Here is a 20,153-nt window from a genome sequence, read left to right on the forward strand (position 1 = left end):
GCAGGGGGAACGAGCGCAGAAAAACTGCACCTCCAGCTGTGCCACAGCTGGGAGAGAAAGGCCCCGAGGACCCCGGGGTCCAGCACAGATAAAAGTTCCGCCCTGGAACACAGCGATAGTCTTTCTACGGACCCACTTTTCGTAAAAGAGATTTCGACTGCTAAGCGAGGGAGGGAAAAAAAGGGAAACAGAAAAGCTGAGCAGCAGCAATGACACAGAACAGGCTGACACAGACTCCGTGAGAGCACGTCAGCGTGCTCGGGTCCTGACACTTCAGTCAGAGATTTACATTGACAAACCCGCAGGCTTTTATGGTTCTCGATGGCATTCCTGGCCGTGCTAATGCGGGGTAATAAAGAGAGAGACCGGCCTTCCAGACTTGGTGTCTGTGGGCTCCGTGCCACGGAGGAGCAGCGGGCACCTCCCCGCTGCAGCGGATGCGCCTCTCTCCTGAGACAGGAGCAGTTGCTGGCAGACAAGACACGACCCCAACCAGTCCAGCTTCCCCCATGGAAAACACACTTGACTTGGATGTAAAAGCCACGGCAGCAGCCATCACTTTTATTCCTAGGAATACCCAGGGAGAGCATGTTCCCCAACATCAGTCAGCCAAGGCGGCAACGCTCTGAATCCGTGTGACACTTATGTCCCCGTGTCAGTGATGAGAGCGAGTGCCTGGGCCGCGCAGGGAGGATGCGATCCCTTGGCTGCTGGCACGCAGGTCGGGCTGTTCCGGCAGTTTTGTTTCCTTTAGGAGTACGTGGAGCCGGCAGCGGGAGCTCTGCGCGCTGTAGGAAGGACAGGGAGCAAGTCACGCCAAGCGGTGCTGGGAAAACCAGGCCCAATGCCTGCCCAGCCAAAAGTCCCTCTGGCAGCCGAGGGTCCCCCAGGGGCAGGGCAGCTGGAGCCCAGAATCACGCTGTGCTCCTGCCGGTTCCTCCTGTCCCTCCTCTGAGAGAGAAGGCAGTGGGAAAGCTTCCGTTGTGGAAAGCCACCGGGGCAAAAGGCTCCATCTCCTATGGCTCCCACGGCTGTTAACGCTCTAAAGGGAGCCAAGCTGTGAGACGCCGTCATGCCAACTCGCAGGCATGCTGGGTACGTGCCGGCAGGCAAGGAGCACGCGGCAGCGAGGTTCCCGTGCACTCGGGACAGGAGAGCCCCGAGAAACCTCTTCGTGGGCTGCCCCAGCCCCAACGCAGCAAAGCCCCCTCCTCGGTGCCTCCAGCACTGGCACCAGCTGCTCCGCTCGAGCCCCGTGTGCTGCAGAGCCAGCCCCGCCACCACCCCCGAGATCCAGCCCTGCACACCCGAGAGCACGTTGCTGCTGGAACGGATCATCCCGCTTCCTCCTCTTCCCACCACCTGCCGCCACTTCCCCCTCTGATCCACGACCGCAGGCTGGGGCGGCTCAACCGAGACATCAGGCGCAAAACTAGTCCCGCCAACACCCGAGCCCGAACGGACGCAGGGAGCCAGCGCCCCGAGGCCACGCAGGCACCGTCTCACCCCAAACCTGTGATAGCTGGGGGAGCACTTCCCGGGCTCTACGGGGCTTGGTCCTGCTCCAGCTGCGCCACAGCCTGCACGAGGTCCTGCACCACCAGGTCCACATCCGCCCGCGTGGTGTCTCGGCCCACGCTCAGCCGCAGGGCGTTCTGAGCCACATCGTAGGGGATCCCGCAGCCCAGCAGAATCGAGGAGGGCCTGGAACGCAGACCTGGGGTGAGCGGGGGGCAACTCAAAGGCCCAGGAAGCGCAGGCATCACCAGAAAGCTTCACCAAGTGATAAGAGGGAGCACATCTACAGACGCACTGCTGGCTAACCCAGCTCCTGCACAGTGCCCTGCTTGTTTTCCGAAGGTGTTTGCTCCCACTGGGCTCATCACCCTGCAGTGGATTTTCTTCCTCCTCCAAAGAAGAACCTCTCCTGTGTTCCCGTGGGCTGGCAGCTCTGCCACATTTCCCATTGCTCTACACCCGTCCAAAAGCACCCGCTGCCTTCACCTGCCCCCAGAGGAGCCACTGGAGAGCCAAACAGGGCCTCAATGGCTGAACCAGGCACACGTGGCAGTGCCAGGCGATGACGAGGAGCGCTTCCAAGCTCAGCTGGATCGCCAGAGCAGGAGGGACAACATCGTCCTCAGCAGCAGCCAGGCGTTCCAGCTGTGTTTCCTGCAATAACCTCCTTCACAGCTCTTGGGCCCCTCTACAAAGCTCCACAAGCTCTTTGCTCCAGGTGACACAACCACCCACAGTCCCTTTCCCTGTCCCGTTTCCGTCCTCCCACCTGCTCTCCTCTCGGGAGACGCCTGTCAGAGCTGCTTACCGATCCCCTTTCTCAGAGTGGCAGGCAGCCCCGACGCTGGCGAGAAGCACCTTGCAGCGAGACAGCACCCTGCGCCCTGCAGCACACGAGGACAGGTCTCCCAGCACCCTGGCTGGCTCTGAGGGCCACTGCTGGCCTCATCCTCCTGGCCAAGCCAGAGCCAAGCGCCACGGGTCTCTAGCCACAGGGTGCTGTGCGGGGCAGCGGTTGGACTGAGGGCACGAGGGAGACGTATGAGCAGAGCTACCTTGAAGGCCTGGGCCCAGGACGGAGAAGTTGGAGGTGTTACAAAGTCGCTTGGAGCCCATAAAGTGGCTGTTGAAGTGGATCCTCTGCTTCCCAAAAGAGGCCTGGAGAAAGCAGAGGGCTGAAAACCACTCTGGGATCATGAGCAGCTCTCTTCCGTTAAGGAGGTGGCCGAGCCAGAGAAATGAACCCACCCTGGCTCTGAGGCCCACACGCTGCAGGCTGAGACCCTGGGAGGGGAGACACAAACAGCAAACGGATCTGCTCACCTCCAACCTGGCCTCCAGGTAATCCCGAACATCCCGCATATGAGCCTCATGGACCTCCCAGTTCTTGCTCACTAACTCTGCAGCCTGAGGAGAGAAAACCCAGACCGGCTCTGTCAGCGACCTCCCTACGTCCCAGCCCTTTGGAATATGAATCCAGCGTGGGAGCAGCCTCCACAGTGCCATGTCTCTGGCGTCCCGTGACAGCCTCTTGGTGCCTTACGCTCCATGACTGCCCCGGGCCCAGGCTGCACCTACTTGGACTGGTCCCAGAGCCCCCATCTCCTTTCCCAGTATTCGCCCGCTCTCCCGCACCCCGAGCTTGTTGCTTAGAAGGAGTGGGAAGCGCAGGCAGCACCTCGGCCGGGTAGCGCCCCTGGGAACTGCTCACCCGTGACCGTCACCGACTCACCTGGCCGAGGCCGGCGATCATCGGGGTGTTCTCGGTGCTGGAAAGGAGAAGAGAGCAGCGAGTTATCATTTCTACGGACCAGAAACCCAACCTCGGGGCACAGACGCTGCCGAGACGGGACCCCTCACTGCTGGCAGGGGGTCCCGCACCCCTCATCTGACCAGGGTCCCTCTCGGAGGTGGGTGGAAAGGGGCCAGTTCTTCCTGCGGCACAAGGCTCCGGCAGTTCCCACGCACGGATCCACAGCCCAGGGCTCCAACACAGCAGCCAGGTGTGGTTTGGCCCCCAGCCCAAGGCCCAGCACCCAGGTCCCCACCAAGCAGCTTACCCAGGCCGGAAGCTCCTCTCCTGGCCCCCTCCGAAGAGCATGGGGTGCAGCGGGGTGGTGGCACTGGGGCCTCGCACGTACAGCGCCCCGATCCGCGGGCCGTAGAACTGCAGGGAGAACACAGCCTCGGTGACCCTGGGGGATGCTGCCACACGTCCCGTTCCTGTTCTCCAGCCCAAATCCAAGTGCTCTCTGGTGCTGAGCCTGCAGGCACAGGCTGCTGCAGAGCTGCTGCTCGCCGCTCCAGAGGGGTCCCCCTGACTCTCAGGAGCCTCAACACCCAGCTGGAGTCTGTCTTCTAAGCACCATCCAGCGGGAAAACACGCCGCTGGTGAGGTATCAGCTGGGGGGGGCACACAAAGTCTCCCTGGCACCCCAACAGAATCACAGAATCACGGAATCATTAAGGTTGGAAAAGACCTCCAAGCTCATCCAGTCCAACTGTCAGCCCAACCCCACCGTGCCACTAAACGATCTCCCCAAGTGCCACCTCTACAGGCTTTTTAAACCCCTCCAGTGATGGTGACTCCACCACTGCCCTGGGCAGCCTGTGCCAAAGCTTCACCCCTTCCAGTAAAGAAATTTTTCCTAATATCCAACCTAAAACCTGGCACAACTTGAGGCCGTTTCCTCTCCCCGTGTTACTTGGGAGAAGAGACGAGCACCACCTCACCACAACCTCCTTTGCTGGAGCTGCAGAGGGCAATCAGCCTCCTCTTCTCTAGCCTAAACAGCCCCGAGGCCCTCTGCTGCTCCCAGACCCCCTGGGCTCCAGCCACTTCCCCAGTTCCGTTTCCTTCTCTGGACACGCTCCCGCCCCTCAGTGTCTCCCTTTTACTTGAGGGAATGTCAGAGGTGTCCTAGAGGGTGAAGAGCAGCCACGGGAAGGGGGCCCACCTTGTGTCCCACGATGGTGAGATAGTCCACCCCCAGCTCCTGCACATCCACATGCCCCTTGCCAATCATCTGCGCTGCATCCGTGTGCACCAGGATCCTGGGCAGCCCCTCCGCCTCTCTCTGCCGATTGAGAGCACTGATTCGCTGGCTCAGCTCCGCGACAGGCTGACAGGAGAGAAAAGAATCTGCGTCCAAGGGACGGTCTGCTCCTCCTTACCGTGCGCTTTTCCCAAGGACATCCCCACCCCATCCCGCTGGCTGCCCCCAGGCTCACCATGATAATCCCGGTCTCGTTATTGGCCAGCATGATGGAAACCAGGCAGGTGGAGGGCCGGATGGCAGCGAGGACCTCGGTGACCTCGGCCCGTCCACTCTGCGGGGACACCGGCACAAAGGTGGTTTCTGAAAGCCAAGGAACAAGGCCTGGTGTTTGCTGGGAACCCGGCAGCGCCCAGGACTGCCCACACTGCGTGGGCAGAGAGCACAGCACTCTTGGGGCTGGAATTGGACTCCGATGGAACCCGGCTGAGGGAACAGGAGCACGGGGACAGGCAGTGAAAGGGAAAGGGGAACATCATAGAATCATGGAATCATTAAGGTTGGAAAAGACCTCTAAGCTCATCCAGTCCAACCATCAGCCCAACCCCTCCCTGCCTACTAAACCGTGTCCCCAAGTGCAGCAGCCACACACTTTTTGAAACCCTCCAGGGATGGGGACTCCTCCACTGCCCTGGGCAGCCGGTTCCACAGCTTCGCCACTCTTGCCATAAAGAAATTTTTCCTAATGTCCAGTCTAACCTCCCCTGGCACAACTTGAGGCTGTTTCCTCTGTCCCATCACTTGTTACTTGGAGACCAGCACCCACCTTCACCACAACCTCCTTGCCTGGAGCTGAGAGTGAGGAGGTCTCCCCTCAGCTTCCTCTTCTCCAGGCTAAAGAGCCCCAGGTCCCTCACCGCTCCCATAACCTCACGGCCCCTTCCCCAGCTCTGTTCCCTCCTCTGGACGCACTCCAGCCCCTCAATGTCCTCCTTGGAGTGAGGGGCCCAAAACTGAACCCAGGATTTGAGGTGCAGCCTCACCAGAACTGAACCCAGGGGGATGATCCCTGTCCTATTCCTTCTCGCCACCCCATGGCTGATCCAAGCCAGGATGCTGTTGGCCTTCTCAGCCACCTGGGCCACTGCTGGTTCATGTTCAGCTGCTGTTGACCAGCACCCCCAGGTCTTTTTCCACCCAGCAGCTTTCCAGCCGCTCTTCCCCAAGCCTGGAGCGCTGCGCGGGGTTGTTGTCACCCAAGGGCAGGACATGACACTTGGCCTTGCTGAACCTCATACAACTGGCCTCAGCAAATCGTGGTGCAAGAGCGTCCTCATCCTCCTCTGCAAAACTGCCCCCCCGGCAAAGCTCAGCCTGCGGCCCCTCACCTGCCAGGCGTTCCTTCCCCAGCTGCTCCAGCGGCAGGCGGACAGAGTCGTGCTCCACACTCGACGTCACGATGTGTGGCGTCCCCCGGCTCTCCCCTAGCCTGGCCTGGCTCTCCTGGAAGTGCCTGCAGGCGGTGTGGATCACCATGTTGTTGGCCTGAGGAGAGGAAGGAAGAGGGGAAATGATGGTCCAGAGGGAGTGTGGTGCCCTTGATCCCCACCCTCCTCATCACCGCTTGCTGGAGAGGAGGTGGCGGGCAGGGCTGTCTGGCAAGTGGGATCTGTGGGGTCTGGGAAGCTGCCTGGAGGAGAAGGACCTGGGGGTGTTGGTTGACAGTGACTGAACATGAGCCAGCAGGGGCCCAGGCCCAATGGCATCTTGGCTTGGATCAGAAACAGCGTGGCCAGAAGCTCCAGGGAGGTTCTTCTCCCTTTGGACTCGGCACTGGGGAGACCGCTCCTCGAATCCTGTGTTCAGTTCTGGGCCCCTCACCACAAGAAGGATGTTGAGGCTCTGGAGCGAGTCCAGAGAAGAGCAACAAAGCTGGTGAAGGGGCTGAAGAACAGGCCTTATGAGGAGCGGCTGAGAGAGCTGGGGGTGTTTAGCCTGGAGAAGAGGAGGCTGAGGGGAGACCTCATTGCTCTCTACAACTACCTGAAAGGAGGTTGTGGAAAGGAGGGAGCTGGGCTCTTCTCCCAAGGGACAGGGGACAGGACGAGAGGGAATGGCCTCAAGCTCCGCCAGGGGAGGTTCAGGCTGAACATTAGGAAAAGATTTTTCACAGAAAGGGTCATTGGTCCCTGGCAGAGGCTGCCCAGGGAGGGGGTTGAGTCCCCTTCCCTGGAGGGGTTTAAGGGATGGGTGGACGAGGTGCTGAGGGACATGGGTTAGTGATTGATGGGAATGGTTGGACTCGATGATCCGGTGGGTCTCTTCCACCCTGGTGATTCTATAATTCTATTCTATGATTCTATGATCAGTGTGGCCGTTCCCACCTCTGTGCCCCCTGAGGTAAAGACGATGTCCTCTGGCCGGCCTCCCACCATCCTGGCCAGGCTCTCCCGAGCGCTGCCAATGAGCTCCTTCGCCTTCCTGCCTGCGGGATGGGACACGGCAGCTCCACCACGGGCTCCCCTGGATGCTGGGCTCAGCAGGAGCCAGGGTGGCAGCTCAGTGGGTCTGTACCTGCAGGGTGGGAGCTGCTGGGGTTGCCCCAGGCCTGGCACATGGCATCCTGCACAGCCTGGGCCACCTCGGGGGCCAGTGGGGTGGTGGCGTTGTAGTCCAGGTAGACCCTGCTGGAGGACAGGTGGTCAGTGAGGAGGTGCTGTGGGGCAGGAGGGGGATGTGGGGCGGGGTGAGGCCTCACCCTTCCACTGTGTCACACCGCGCCTCAAATGGCTCCGTCCCGGCGCCCATCGCTGCTGTCACTGTCACCATCCAGTTGCCACCTCTGCCCTGGCACCACAGGCACAGAGCGTGAGCACCCGCCCCACTGCCACCAACCAGCTCTCCCCTCCCTGCCCCGTGGCTGTGGGGTGACCAACGAGCTCCCTCCTGCCTGTCCCATAGCTCTGGGGTGAAAAATGAGCGCCCTCCTCCCTACCCCATAGCTCTGGGGCGACAAATAAGCTCCCTCCTCCCTGTCCCATAGCTCTGGGGCGACCAGTGAGCTCCCTTCTCCCTATCCTATACCTCTGGGACAACCAATGAACTCCCTCCCTCCCTGCCCCATGGCTGTGGGGTGACCAATAAGCTCCCTCCTCCCTGCCCCATTGCTCTAGGACAACCAATGAGCCCCCTTCTCCCTACCTAATAGCTCTGGGGGCAAGCAAAGAGCTCCCTCCCTGCCCCATGGCTGTGAGGCGACCAATAAGCTCCCTCCTGCCTGCCCCAGAGCTCTGGGGGCAACCAATAAGCTCTCTTCTCCCTGCCCCATAGCTCTGAGGCAACCAACAAGCCCTCTTCTCCCTGCCCCACGGCTCTGGGGCAACCAATAAGCTCCCCCTTCCCTACCCCACGGCTCTGGGGCAATCATCGAGCTCCCCCTTCCCCTTCCCCACGGCTCTGGGGCTCTCAGTGAGCTCCTCCCTCCGGCCCCTCCACCAATCAGCTCCGGCCCCGCGATGGCGCCTCACGCTCTCGCTCCGCCGCCTTCCCCTCTCGCGCGCGCGCGCACCGGAAGAACCGCCCCTTCCGCCCCGGACGGGGCGGAAGGGGCGGTTCTTCCGGTGCGCGCGCGGAGGCGTCGCTTCCGGGAGGCTGCCCCTCTCCAAGATGGCGGCGGCGCCCTCCTCCCGCTCCCCCCGCTCCGCCCCGCGCAGGCCCCGCCGAGCCCCCTCCGAGATGGCGGTGAGCCCCGGGGAGGGGGGAGCTCGGGGGAGGAGAGGAGGAGGAGGAGGAGGAGGGGAGGGGCCGCCGCACGCCCCGCCGGGGCCGCTGCCACCGGGGCCGCGCGGTGACTCAGCGGGGGGAGGGCGGGAGGGCCCGGCGGAGGCTCCGAGAGGGGCTGAGAAGGGACCCCGGCGCTCAATCGGTTCCCCTCGCGGTTTAGCGACGCCTCAGGCGGGACCGGGGGCTGCCCGCGCCCTCAGCCAGACGTTTCTCCTCGATGTTTTATGGGCCCGTCGCTAAGAGAAGGATGTTGAGGCTCTGGAGCGAGTCCAGAGAAGAGCAACGGAGCTGGTGAAGGGGCTGGAGAACAGGCCTTATGAGGAGCGGCTGAGAGAGCTGGGGGTGTTTAGCCTGGAGAAGAGGAGGCTGAGGGGAGACGTCATTGCTCTCTCCAACTCCCTGAGAGGAGGTTGTGGAGAGGAGGGAGCTGGGCTCTTCTCTCAAGTGACAGGGGACAGGACGAGAGGGAATGGCCTCAAGCTCCACCAGGGGAAGTTCAGGCTGGACATCAGGAAAAACTCCTTCACCGAAAGGGTTCTCGTGCGCAGGAACAGGCTGCCCAGGGAGGTGGTTGAGTCACCTTCCCTGGAGGTGTTTAAGGGACGGGTGGATGAGGCGCTGGGGGACATGGTTTAGTGGTTGATAGGAACGGTTGGACTCGATGATCCAGTGGGTCCTTTCCAACCTGATGATTCTATGAATATTTCATCTCGATCTCCCCTCTTTCAGTTTCAAACCCTCCCCCCTCATCCTGACCCCTCACCCCCTGCCCGGCTTTCCTGGAGCCTCTTCCAGTGCTGGAAGCTGCTCTGAGGTCTCCTCTGCACGGCGGTGCTGCTGCTGTCGAGCCGTGCGTGCCCTGACGTGCTGGCACTGACATTCCATGCCCTGGGCGCTCTTGTTTTGCCGTAATTTAAAATGCGAAGTCCAAAATCCAATTAAAAACTAATCAACGTAAACAAGCGCGGGGGATGAGGCTTTTAAGAGCCATGCAGAGAGCGAGGTAGTCGCGGCATGCAGATGTTTAAACGGGCTGGGCCAGCGCGGCAGCTGTCCAACGGCAGCCGAGTTCCCCGTAAAATCCCAGATCTGATTGGTCTGAGTGCATTTTCCCTTCCATTTATTTCTGCTGCAGAAAAAAAAAATAAGCTTCGTTTGACTCGCTCCTCTCTTTCCCCCCTCCTCATCTTTCAGATGATGCCGTAACTAGCAGATCAACGAGCAGTGATGGAATCACTGGATACCGAGGTGAGAGTACGGAAGACTCTGGGGACTGTTGAATACGTGGAGTCTTCGGGTTTCGCGCAGGGCGTGCTGCCCACCAAGAAGGATGTGGTTCAGAACATGCTCTACCTGCTGCAGCCCAAGCGAGCCGGCCAGGCCCAGCGCTCCAAGGAGGATGCGGCCCAGCTGCTCGCCGAGCACCTGCAGGAGCACTGGTTGGTTTGCAACTTGCACACCATCGCGACGCAAAATATAAAGAAACTTATCCTTAAAATGTACGAGGAGTTTACCAGGTTGTATCAGACCAGAAAGCAGAGACAGAATCAGGCGTTTACCGAGCGAGCAGACAAATTCAACGAGAGTTCGGAGAAGCTCTTTGACGTGTTTTGTACGGACACGCAGATGAGGAATAAATTGGAGGAGTGCAGTGGGATAAAAATGACTAGCATCGAGTGGAAATTCCTCGAAGATCAGAGGAGCGAAAGGAAAATGTACTACGAAGATTTCACAGACAAGCAAGAACTGAAGATGATGGAAAGGAGACAAAAGATACAATGTCTGGAGCACTTCAGGAAACTCGCCAAGGAGGAGAAGGAAGGAAACAAGGCGAAGGAAGTGAAGTTAAAAAGTGACGAGCAATCGGACGAAGGCACGAGCGTGGATGAATCCTGCCCCGCGGAGGAGGAGAACGGCGGGGCTCCGGCCTTTTCGCTGCGGGGCAGAAGGAAGCGCCGGTGCACCACGAGCCCCGCGAGCGCTGCCATGCCGCTGGAGGGCCAGCATATACGCATGAGCATCAGGAGAGTTAGGCCTGGGTTCTACGAGACTGTGGAGAAGGTGAAAAACTGCTAGCGCATGCCGCCATCGGCAGGCAGAGCTGCTGGAGTACGAGGTGGCAATGCACACGTTAGGCAAGTTTGAAATCCCACCACCAATTGGAAGCGATTGTTGTAGATCCCCGAGCCAGAGCTTAGGAACGTCCTGCTTCCGCGGAAGAGCACCGGGATGATGACAACAGCGGCAAGGACTAAAACAGGGAAGGATAAGTAGTCAACGATGCAAAGGCTTAGCCGCAGCCGATGATCTAAGGTTACGTGGCACATAAGCCTCTTCTTCCAAGGTCCTGTCTGCATCAGTGGGGTTTTGGGAAGTCTCTCACCATTTCTGAGCCAGCGGTGGCCTAACAGCACGAAACGGGACTCGGATTTGCTGCAGGGAAATAACTTGGACATGTTAATGGATAATCCGTGTGCTGAGAAGCCCCAACTCCTGCTGGTTTCAGTGGGAATGAAGGTGCTCGGCCCCTTCCAGCAGAATTTGGCCTTTCTGTGCGGAAGGAAGCTGGTTTTCGGCAGGTATTGCCCCACCCCGGAGAGGCACCCCGCGGTTTTGGGAAGGGCTTGCCCTCCTGCTCCAGGAGGGGGAGAGATCAGGTGACATTTGAGTGCTCTGGCTGTAAAAGCAGGGGTGGTTCTGAATGTTTTATTCTAGCTTCTATTTTCATGACGATTCCTTGATCAGGATAGACCTTCCCATAGCTGGATGAGATTTAAGATGAAGTTCCTAATCTAGGATCCGAGGTGTGAATCTTAAGTGAAGTGGTAACGCTTTATCTTCTCGGGGTGGGGGGGGGGGGGGGGAGTGGGGGTGTCAGGATGCAAATCGCGCTATTTAGTTTTAAGTTGGGAAGAAGTTTATAAACCATTATCCTGCTGCTTTAGGATACAGGGAAGAAAAAGCTTTCCCCTGCGTGGGGGGCTGTGGTATTTACAGCACCAGGCGCCTGCGCCTGGGCTTGCTTCTCCGCCCCGGGGTCCGTGCAGACCAGCAGGGTGGAAACGGTGGTTTTCCACCCAGAGTTGGTTTGAAGGAAGCCTGAGCCCCTCGCCCACGCACGTCCTGTGCCGCGACGCGTCTGTGTCTTCGGGTGCCCGCAGTACGAGGGTCGCTGCCCTTCTTAGTTAGAGCTGCTTTACTGGTTTGTAATGGTGAGAGACTTGAACTTCAGCGAGACCCAGTGCTGGGGGTCTCTCTGGTGAGATCCCAAACCTTTCCAGACGACACTGAAAATTCACCCCCCACATCTCTGCCCACAGAAGTTCTCTGGTAGAAAGGGCACAGACTTGCCTGGTTTTCAGATTTACCTTTCAGTGTGAGCGTTGGTTTCCCCGCTCCAGTATCTCAGCTTTCCCTCCTTTCTTTCCTCTCCGCCCTGCACATTGTTTTACTGACATTAACTCGTGCTGTTTCATTCTTTGGCTTTTGCTCCCTTTAACAATAAATGCATGTACGAATAATTCTGACAGCTCCTCTTACTTTGATCAGTCAGTTCTCGGACTGCTTTTAAGTCCGATGCCAAAGGAGGAATGAAACACGAGCGGGCTGCAGGCCCTGTTGGGACCCAGCAGCTCTAGCGAGTGCGAGAGGCGGCGGCAGCCCCGGCCCTGCTGCTCGTTCCTCCGCTCCGTCCCTCCACCTACAGACGGATCCGTCCGGCTCCGAGCCATGCAGCGGCTTCCCGGCAACCTAGCTCGTTAGTTATTGCCGGGATCCTTATTCTGTGTCTCTGAGAAGTTCTTCATGGTAAGTTGCTCCAAAATATTTAGTGAACTCCATGTATTCCGCATCCCTCGTAGTGTCCTCGAGGTTTAATTGCACGCAGCCACGTTCTGCAGCGCCCTTTGGCCTCCGCCACTCGAGAGCGGGCAGCCCTCTCTCCTCTCTCTGACGTGCTTCACCGACTTCCCTACATCACGTCTAAACTATTTGCCTTCCAGCCCTGAGGTGCTGGACTTGAGCCTCTCACTGGGCTTCTACACCAGCAGCTCTGTTTCCGCAGGGAATATAGCCAAGCTTGGACCTCGCCGAACTAGGGTTTTTTAATAACTGCTGTAACTCCCCCTTTGTATTACAAATCTAGCTGACAGTACCAATGCTTGCGTGTAAAGCAAATCCACCGAGGTTGACTCGACTATGGATCACAGCTGTATAGTGCTTTATGATTTTCAGGGATTCAGGGAACTTAAGGTTGTCGAATCTGACTTCCTGTATGCCACAGGGAGTTACATTTCATCCGGAAGCCCCGCGCTCAGCCTGCTGGTGTCAGTTCAGCTGGCCTGTTCCACGCAAAGTCAAGCTGAAGGCGTCAGAATCTGCTGCCTGACTCAGCTCCTCCCACAGTAGTTTTGTTTTGCCACCTTGGCCGGGGTGAAAAAGAAGAGCAGAAAACCCCTCCGGCCACCCTCTAGGCTGTGATTCTGTTCCTGACGCCTTGTACGGGCTGAGTGGTGTTTATTGCATTTACATCACACTTATTATTTTTTTTTAATCTGGGTTTGACTGTGGATCGAGCGAAAACCCGGCTCTGTTTCTGCTGCAACGGGGGGGAGATTTCTAAATGATGTACTCTGATTGCTCTTTTTTGGGACCATGGTGCCTTTTTAATCAGGACAGTAAATCTTGTCCCAGGGTTCTGTACTTTTGTACGTTAACAGTTGTTGACTTTCCTTTTATGGTGTGTCCCAAATAAATTAATATAACAGACTTCTGGGCTTCTGTTCCTTCTTTCTGAAGGGGGAGGGAAGAGGAAACTGAAGCTAAAACAGATCTTCTCCACTCCAGCTCTCCGTCTCGGGCTCCTCCAGGAGCAGCCGTGAAGCACATGGGTGGACCTGCTCCCTGGACGGTGTCGGGAAGCTGCTGGGAATGGGAATCTGGGATGTGGGCCCCACCCAGAGCCCCTTTTCCTCCAAAACTACCAGAAACAGCTGAAGGTAAGAAGTGAGGGATGAACCCCTTGTGCGTGGTGGCAGCATTTCACTTCGGCTCTGGGTGTGCTTCAGGCATGGGAAGATCGATATTGGAGACGCGGAACTTGGGGAGAGACCCCAGGGTCCCTGCTGGGAGGGTTCCTCGCTCTGTGGTTTGGGGATGGGTGGTGTCCCAGAGACACTGCGGGACATCCGTGTGGGAGGGAAATAGGGAAAGAATTGCTGCTGGAAAACAGTTTCTCGCTGGAGGAGGGAATTGAGGTGCATCCCGCGGGCTGCAAACACTTGAGGGACACTGCGGTGCTGATTTAGCTGGGCCTGTGCAGTCAAATTTGAGCTTAGAGCTTGCCTGTCTGAAACCCTTCGCTCTGACCTGCAGAAGGGGAGCAACCGAAAAGAGAACCCAAGCGCAGCTGGGCTCCTCTGCACCCCGGGCTCAGGCCCTCGCAGCCTGGCAGGGCTCGTGCCAGCCCCGGGGAGGGCTTTACACCTCTCTGCAAGAGAAACCTGCCTCTTGAGAGCCCCGGCAAGCACCTTGCAGCTGCCGAGGCCTGCGCCGAGCCAGGCGGCACAGAAACACCCGCCTGAGCTCCTGGGCTGTTTGTGCCTCTTCACACGGCACCTGGCGGCGGCCGCTCTGCCCGCTGCCGCTCGAAAAGGGGAAGGAAGGCTGAAAAAAACAACCCAAAACGCAAACGATTGCGCCATGGAGTGGGTTGGACGCGGAAAACAATGCGACTGTGATTCAGAGCACAGAAACAGTCACAAAGTTGGAATTTAAAACAAGTCTGAGCCCGGCGCTGTGGGCACGGGGAGGGGGCAGCCGGAGCCTCGTCCTGGGGTACCGGCCAGCTTAGCAGGGGGACAGGGACCAACCGGGGCTCTGCCGGCGGCGCGCTAGGGAAGACGGATATTCCGGGAATGGGGGAGCGGACATGACTGTGTCATGAGCGTGCTGGTGCTCAGCAGCAGTGGCCTGGCCGCAGGGGAGCTCCGGGAGGGGAGATAAGGCTCCCATTTCCCCTTGCAGCCGAGTTTCGCTCCCTGGGTGAGCGTATCAGGCAGTGATGAAGCCGTCCCCGCCACGGCAGCGCTGGGCACCAAAATCCCTGTCTGACCCGGCACAGCACCTGCCAGGGAGGTTCTTCTCCCTCTGGACTCGGCACTGGGGAGACCGCTCCTCGAATCCTGTGTTCAGGTCTGGGCCCCTCACCACAAGAAGGATGTTGAGGCTCTGGAGCGAGTCCAGAGAAGAGCAACAAAGCTGGTGAGGGGGCTGGAGAACAGGCCTTATGAGGAACGGCTGAGAGAGCTGGGGGTGCTTAGCCTGGAGAAGAGGAGGCTGAGGGGTGACCTCATTGCTCTCTACAACTACCTGAGAGGAGGTTGTGGAGAGGAGGGAGCTGGGCTCTTCTCCCAAGGGACAGGGGACGGGACAAGAGGGAATGGCCTCAAGCTCTGCCAGGGGAGGTTCAGGCTGGACGTTAGGAAAAAATTCTTCACAGAAAGGGTCATTGGTCCCTGGCAGAGGCTGCCCAGGGAGGGGGTTGAGTCCCCTTCCCTGGAGGGGTTTAAGGGACGGGTGGACGAGGTGCCGAGGGATATGATTTAGTGATTGATGGGAATGGTTGGACTCGATGATCCGGTGGGTCTCTTCCAACCTGGTTATTCTATGATTCTATGACCACTCTCCCATGGCTCTCCGTGCCTCCACAGGAGAAATCGTTCCAAAAGGTCACTCCAAGTCTGAAAAGGAGCTTGAGGGAGAACGTTTTCCTTGGTAAATGTGTTGACTTATTAACCAGAAATGCACGAGGGTGTTTCCTGCTCTCACAGAGGGTGTTGTCTTGTTATTCTTCCCAAGTTTCTGGACAGCAGCCGCCTCCTCCTGGCACGGCTTGGAGCCAGCTCCAGCCCTTTAGGACTTAATAGTAAATGTCTGTGCCTGTATTGCCTCGCTCCGCACTACAGAGCATCCTCTGCACCCCTGCTCTGTCCCGCTCGCGCTGGGCTGGGTAGCAGGCAGCACGGGGCTTCTGGGGAGGGGGTTCTGCCCCTCTGCTCCTCTCCTGTGAGACCTCACCTGGAGTCCTGAGTCCAGTTCTGGCATCACAACGTAAGAAGGAGATGGAACAAGAAAGCTGGGGAGGGGCTGTTCACAAAGGCTTGTGGTGATAGGACGAGGGGCAATGGGGATAAACTGGAGAGGGGCAGATTTACCCTAGAGAGAAGGAGTAATTGCTTATCTATGAGGGTGGGGAGGCCCTGGCCCAGGTTGCCCAGGGAAGCTGTGGCTGCCCCATCGCTGGAGTCCCCTGATCCAGTGGGAGGTGTCCCTGCCCATCGGGTTGGACCTGAATGGGCTTTAAGGTCCCTTCCAACCCAAACTATTCTATGAGATCCCAAACATCCAGAAAGAATGGGAGCTCTGAATCTTTCTCTTTCCCAGCTGCCTGGAACAGAACAGACAGACCCCCAGGCTTTTATATGCCAGATGCTCCCGAGGAGCCAGTTTCCCCCCAGCTCCAAGTGTTTTCCAGCTGCCTGTTCCCAGTGGAATCGCTTTATTACTGCATTTCCCAAAGTGGCCAAACTGACCTGCGGCACCACCTGCGCAGGTAACCGCGGGGCTGGCCGGCAGCGCTGCCGTCATCGGGCTCGCCAGGTCTGGTGCTCCAGGCGGGCGGGTTGCTTGCTCAGCACCCACGATCGCAGCCGAACGCTCGTTTGTGGCGTTTGGTGTCAGCTCTTTCCCACCTGCTCGCAGGTGGCCAGGGCTTCAAACATCCCCATTTTCCCCGGCTGCGGAGGCTTTACCTCCCTCGTGGTCCCGCAGTTTCTGGATGAGAGAAGCAGGTGCTGTGGAAAGTCCAGGGCTTTTGGGGCGATGCCTGACTGGCCGCGGGAATGAGAGAGGTGGGGGCCTTGGCTGAGCCCTGCTTGCCGCCCCCCCGGCGGTCACTGCAGGGGCCGGTGTCCCTAACCAGCTGCGGCAGCTAACGTTTCGCCGGCTGTGGGAGCCCCGAGCTGGGGGGCAGCATCCTGAACCCCAAACCGCGGAGCTGGGGTGCGGTGGCGTCGCGGGGACGGCGGCGGCGGGAGGGACGCTCTCAGGTTACACGGCTTCGTACAGGAATTAGCAGGAGCCCGGTTATTAAAGGGGAGTGTGGGGGCTTGTCCCCGCGTGTCCCCGCAGCATGGCGGGCGGCGACGGGGACCTGCGGCACCTGCTGAAGCGGCACCGCACCGAGATCGCCATGGCGGTGGACGACGTCTTCCCGCTGCTGCACGGCCTGGCCGACCACGACGTGGTCCCCGAGCACGTCTTCAAGGTGAGGCGCTGGGCCGGGAGCGGGGGGCTGTGCCGCGGGGACGGGATGCCCGCTGATGGGGGCCGCTGGCTCTGGCAGGAGACGCTGAGCCGGACGGAGCGCGAGGGCTCCCAGCGCGCGTTCCACGCGTTGCTCACTTGGCTGCTGAGCCGCGACGCCGACGCCATCCGTGACTTCTGGGCCGTGCTCTTCAAGGACTACAACCTGGAGCGATATAGCCGCCTGCGGCCCCTCCGCGGCACCTTCCCCAGAGGTGGGAGTGGGACGGAGGGGGTGATGGCCCCCCCGGACTGCAGGGTGACGCTGGGCCTGTCCCTGTCCCCCGCGCAGAGCTGGAGCTGGGGCGGCAGCGCCGCAGCAGGCGTCTCTCCCCTAGCCCCATGGTGCCAGCCCCGCACAGACCCCACGGCAAGAGGAAAGCGCCCGAGGAGCGGGATGGGGCTGCAGCGGCACAGCCCTCCCCACGGCACAGCCCCGGTACGGACACCCCGAGCGGGATGGCGATGGCTGCCCGTGTCCAGGGTGCCCGCGCGGGACACGCAGAGGGGTTCCCTGACGCCACCCTCACCACCCGCAGGGCCCCCACTGAGGTCAAGGACTGGGAAGAAGCCGGAGGGCGCAGATGCTCCCCGCACCCCTCGTGCGGGTGGTGAGTGCCAACCCCCCCAGGACAGCCCCCTCTGGGCACCCCGTTTCCCGCGGTGAGGGCCGGGGGCCGCCTGCCCCGCTGAGCGCCCCCCTGCCTGCAGCCCTCCAGGCGGTGGCCACCTCGGTGCAGAGAGCGGTGGCCACGGTGGGCGGCGAGGTGCCCGTCCCCCGCGGGGCCATCGAGGGGATCCTCATCAAACACGTGCTGGAGCCGGGTAGGTGGGGAGGGGCCCCCCGAGCCCACCCAGCCTCCTGCCCCCTTTACACCCCAGATTCCGGAGCCGCTCGGGGCCTCTCTTGCAGGCGGCTCCAAGATGGGCAGCAGAGCTGGGGACGAGCTCTACGCCGCGGCCGCCTGCGAGGAGCCGAGGCCCAGGAGCAGAAGCTGCAGCCTGAACCCCCCTGCCCGGCCCAGGGCACCCCAAAGCGTACAGACCCCCCAGCTGCCTTCACCCCGCTTTGCCGTGGCCGGGGCTGTGTCCCCGTGCTGGGCTGCCCCCCCAGCTCCCCCCAGCTCTTCTCTCTCCTGCAGAGCGGGGACCCCCGGCTGCCAGCGCCCGCCGCACACAGTGACCCTGTGCCCAACCAGGTGAGCCGGGCAGCGCCGGGGGGTCCTGGCACGTCGCTGTGGCACCGCAGGGCTCGGCTGGGGGGTTCGCTGGGTCACAGCCCCCAAACAGGCCTCGTGGGGCGGCGAGCGACGGGGTCCCCTGCCAGCACGAGCTCTGCCGGCGTGGCCGGTGACCCCGGGGTTGGGTGACCCGCTGTCTGCTCCCCCGGCAGGAGAACGAGGACGAGTGCGCGGCGTGCGGGGACGGCGGGGAGCTCATCTGCTGCGACGGCTGCCCCCGCGCCTTCCACCTGGCCTGCCTGGTGCCCCCGCTGCCTCGCGTGCCCAGGTGAGCCCCGCGCTGCCGCGGGGACCCCGCTGTCCTCGGGGGTCCCTCAGCGCCCCGCTCCCGCTGCGCAGTGGGATGTGGCGCTGTGCCGCCTGCGAGGCCGAAGCGAGCGTGCGGCGGGAGGCGGACGTGGCTGCGGAGAGACCCCCCGACATCCAAGGAGAGGCGGCTGGCACTGCCCGGCGTGGCGCAGGTGATGGGGTCCCCATGGCCCCTCAGCCTGGCGCAGACCCCAGGTGAGCTCCGTGCCGTCCCTGTGACCCAGCCTGGCATCCCGCCCCGGAGAGCGGCTGCCCTGACGGCCTGTGACCCCCGGGGTGCTTGCAGGGCACTGACGCTCTGCGTGTCCTGCGCGGCCACCCCGGACACCGGCAGCCTGGCCAGCTCGGCTGTGGGCAGCGAGCACCCGCCGCGGGCAGCAAAGGTCAGTCACGGAATCACAGAATCACAGAATCACCAGGTTGGGAAGGACCCACCGGATCATCGAGTCCAACCATTCCCATCAATCACTAACCCAGGTCCCTCAGCTCCTCGTCCCTTAAACCCCTCCAGGGAAGGGGACTCAACCCCCTCCCTGGGCAGCCTCTGCCAGTGTGGCCTGGCCCAGCGGGGAGCAGGGACGGGGATCCGCAGCGGGGGGAACGCGGGGAGCAGGAGGCTGGGGAGCGGGGCTGTGGGCCCGGGAGGGACTGAGCTCGGCCCCCAGCCCTGACCCAAGGAGTGAGAGCAGGGGCAGCCAGGGGAGCAGGCAGGACCTGTCTCCTTCCACAGGCAGAGGATGGACCCCTCGGCGGGGAACCCGGGCTGAGCAGGGACGAGCTCGATGCCCTCCTGGGGGAGGTACGGCACGAGGGGACTCTGGGGGGACACATGGGGAGACACTGAGCTGGGGGCTTGGCGGGGAGAGGGAGAGGGAGAGAAGGAGGAGAGAGGGAGAAGTAGAAGGAGAGAGGGAGAAGGAGAGGAAGGAGAGGGAAAGGAGGGAGAGGAAGGAGAGGAAGGAGAGGAAGAGGGAGAAGGAGAGAGGGAGAGGAAGGAGAGAAGGAGAAGGAGAAGGAGAAGGAGAAGGAGAAGGAGAAGGAGAAGGAGAGAGGGAGGAGAGAAGGAGAAGGAGAAGGAGAAGGAGAAGGAGAAGGAGAAGGAGAAGGAGAAGGAGAAGGAGGGAGGGAGGAGGAGAGAGGGAGAAGGAGGAGAGAGGGAGAAGGAGAGAGGGAGGAGAAGGAGAGAGGGAGGAGAGAGGGAGGAGAAGGAGAGAGGGAGGAGAGAGGGAGAAGGAGAAGGAGAGAGGGAGAGTAAGTAGAGGGGGAGAGGGAGAAGGAGAGAGGGAGAAGGAGAGGGAGAGGAAGGAGAAGGGGAGAGGGAGGAGAGGGAGAGGAGGGAGAAGGGGAGAGGGAGGAGAGGGAGAGGAATGAGAGGGAGAGGGAGTGACCCTCACGGCTCTCCCACAGGGTGCCTGGGATGGGATCTTGCAGTGGGCATTCCAGAGCGTGGCGCGGCCCCTGGCAGACACCCAGGGGCTGTTTGCCTAGGGCCGCTGCCCCACGGCAGCCCCACAGCGCACCGACAGCACGGCACCCCAAAGGAGAGCAGCTCCATAAACACCGCGACCCCCATGGGACACCTGAACCGCAGAGACACCCGCAACACCCGGCTTACAGTCGCGACTCTCAATAAAGCGAGTGACAGTGACAGGGCCCTCGGACAGTGGCACCTACCCCACATCCCCCGGCTCCCCAGATGAGCAGGGCGAGAGCTCACGGGGCTGAGCCGGCTTCGCACCCAAGCCAGGGTGCTCTGAGGGTGGTTTGGCCACGGGCACCCCCAGCCCTGCCCTCTCCGGCAGCCCCCAGAGCTGCTCCCGGGGAGCCCTGCTGCCCACACCGGCCTCCCCACCACCTTCCACCTCTCCCCCCACTATAAACCAGTCCCCCCAGTGCCCTCCAGCCCCCAGAACGGCGCGGAAGCCCGCGGTGCTCAGCTGTC

General features: G+C 60.9%; 3 protein-coding genes across 5 annotated transcripts; 2 read left to right on the forward strand and 1 right to left on the reverse strand.

Moving 5' to 3' along the window:
- Positions 1–459: 459 nt before the first annotated feature.
- On the reverse strand, positions 460–8,059 carry SCLY (selenocysteine lyase). 2 transcript variants are annotated; one of them, XM_069864418.1, is made up of 14 exons: positions 8,042–8,059; positions 7,273–7,361; positions 7,089–7,201; positions 6,899–6,999; positions 5,903–6,059; positions 4,750–4,877; positions 4,476–4,640; positions 3,579–3,685; positions 3,251–3,287; positions 2,842–2,925; positions 2,574–2,676; positions 2,327–2,402; positions 1,515–1,704; positions 464–791 (listed from the first exon to the last, which is right to left on the reverse strand). In XM_069864418.1, the coding sequence occupies exons 2-13, from the start codon at positions 7,341–7,343 to the stop codon at positions 1,545–1,547; spliced, it is 1,302 nt and encodes a 433-aa protein (XP_069720519.1). In that variant the 5' UTR covers positions 7,344–7,361; positions 8,042–8,059; the 3' UTR covers positions 464–791; positions 1,515–1,544. The 2 variants fall into 2 exon arrangements, with proteins under 2 accessions (XP_069720520.1, XP_069720519.1); XM_069864419.1 differs by lacking the exon at positions 8,042–8,059 and having other exon boundaries at positions 460–788; positions 1,514–1,704; positions 7,273–7,566.
- Positions 8,060–8,119: 60 nt separating this feature from the next.
- On the forward strand, positions 8,120–13,064 carry LOC138724526 (uncharacterized). The gene is made up of 2 exons (XM_069864578.1): positions 8,120–8,255; positions 9,492–13,064. Exon 2 carries the CDS (start codon positions 9,525–9,527, stop codon positions 10,371–10,373), a length of 849 nt encoding a protein of 282 aa, XP_069720679.1. The 5' UTR covers positions 8,120–8,255; positions 9,492–9,524; the 3' UTR covers positions 10,374–13,064.
- Positions 13,065–16,461: 3,397 nt separating this feature from the next.
- On the forward strand, positions 16,462–19,835 carry AIRE (autoimmune regulator). Of its 2 annotated transcripts, XM_069864711.1 has the most exons (12): positions 16,462–16,623; positions 16,702–16,876; positions 16,954–17,100; positions 17,201–17,272; positions 17,373–17,486; positions 17,575–17,699; positions 17,804–17,860; positions 18,055–18,170; positions 18,242–18,406; positions 18,498–18,594; positions 18,942–19,010; positions 19,619–19,835. In XM_069864711.1, the coding sequence occupies exons 1-12, from the start codon at positions 16,489–16,491 to the stop codon at positions 19,697–19,699; spliced, it is 1,353 nt and encodes a 450-aa protein (XP_069720812.1). In that variant the 5' UTR covers positions 16,462–16,488; the 3' UTR covers positions 19,700–19,835. The 2 variants fall into 2 exon arrangements, with proteins under 2 accessions (XP_069720812.1, XP_069720813.1); XM_069864712.1 differs by lacking the exon at positions 17,373–17,486.
- Positions 19,836–20,153: the final 318 nt, after the last annotated feature.

The sequence above is a fragment of the Phaenicophaeus curvirostris genome, chromosome 10, assembly GCF_032191515.1.
Source record: "Phaenicophaeus curvirostris isolate KB17595 chromosome 10, BPBGC_Pcur_1.0, whole genome shotgun sequence".
In the NCBI taxonomy this organism is placed as follows: Eukaryota; Metazoa; Chordata; class Aves; order Cuculiformes; family Cuculidae; genus Phaenicophaeus; species Phaenicophaeus curvirostris.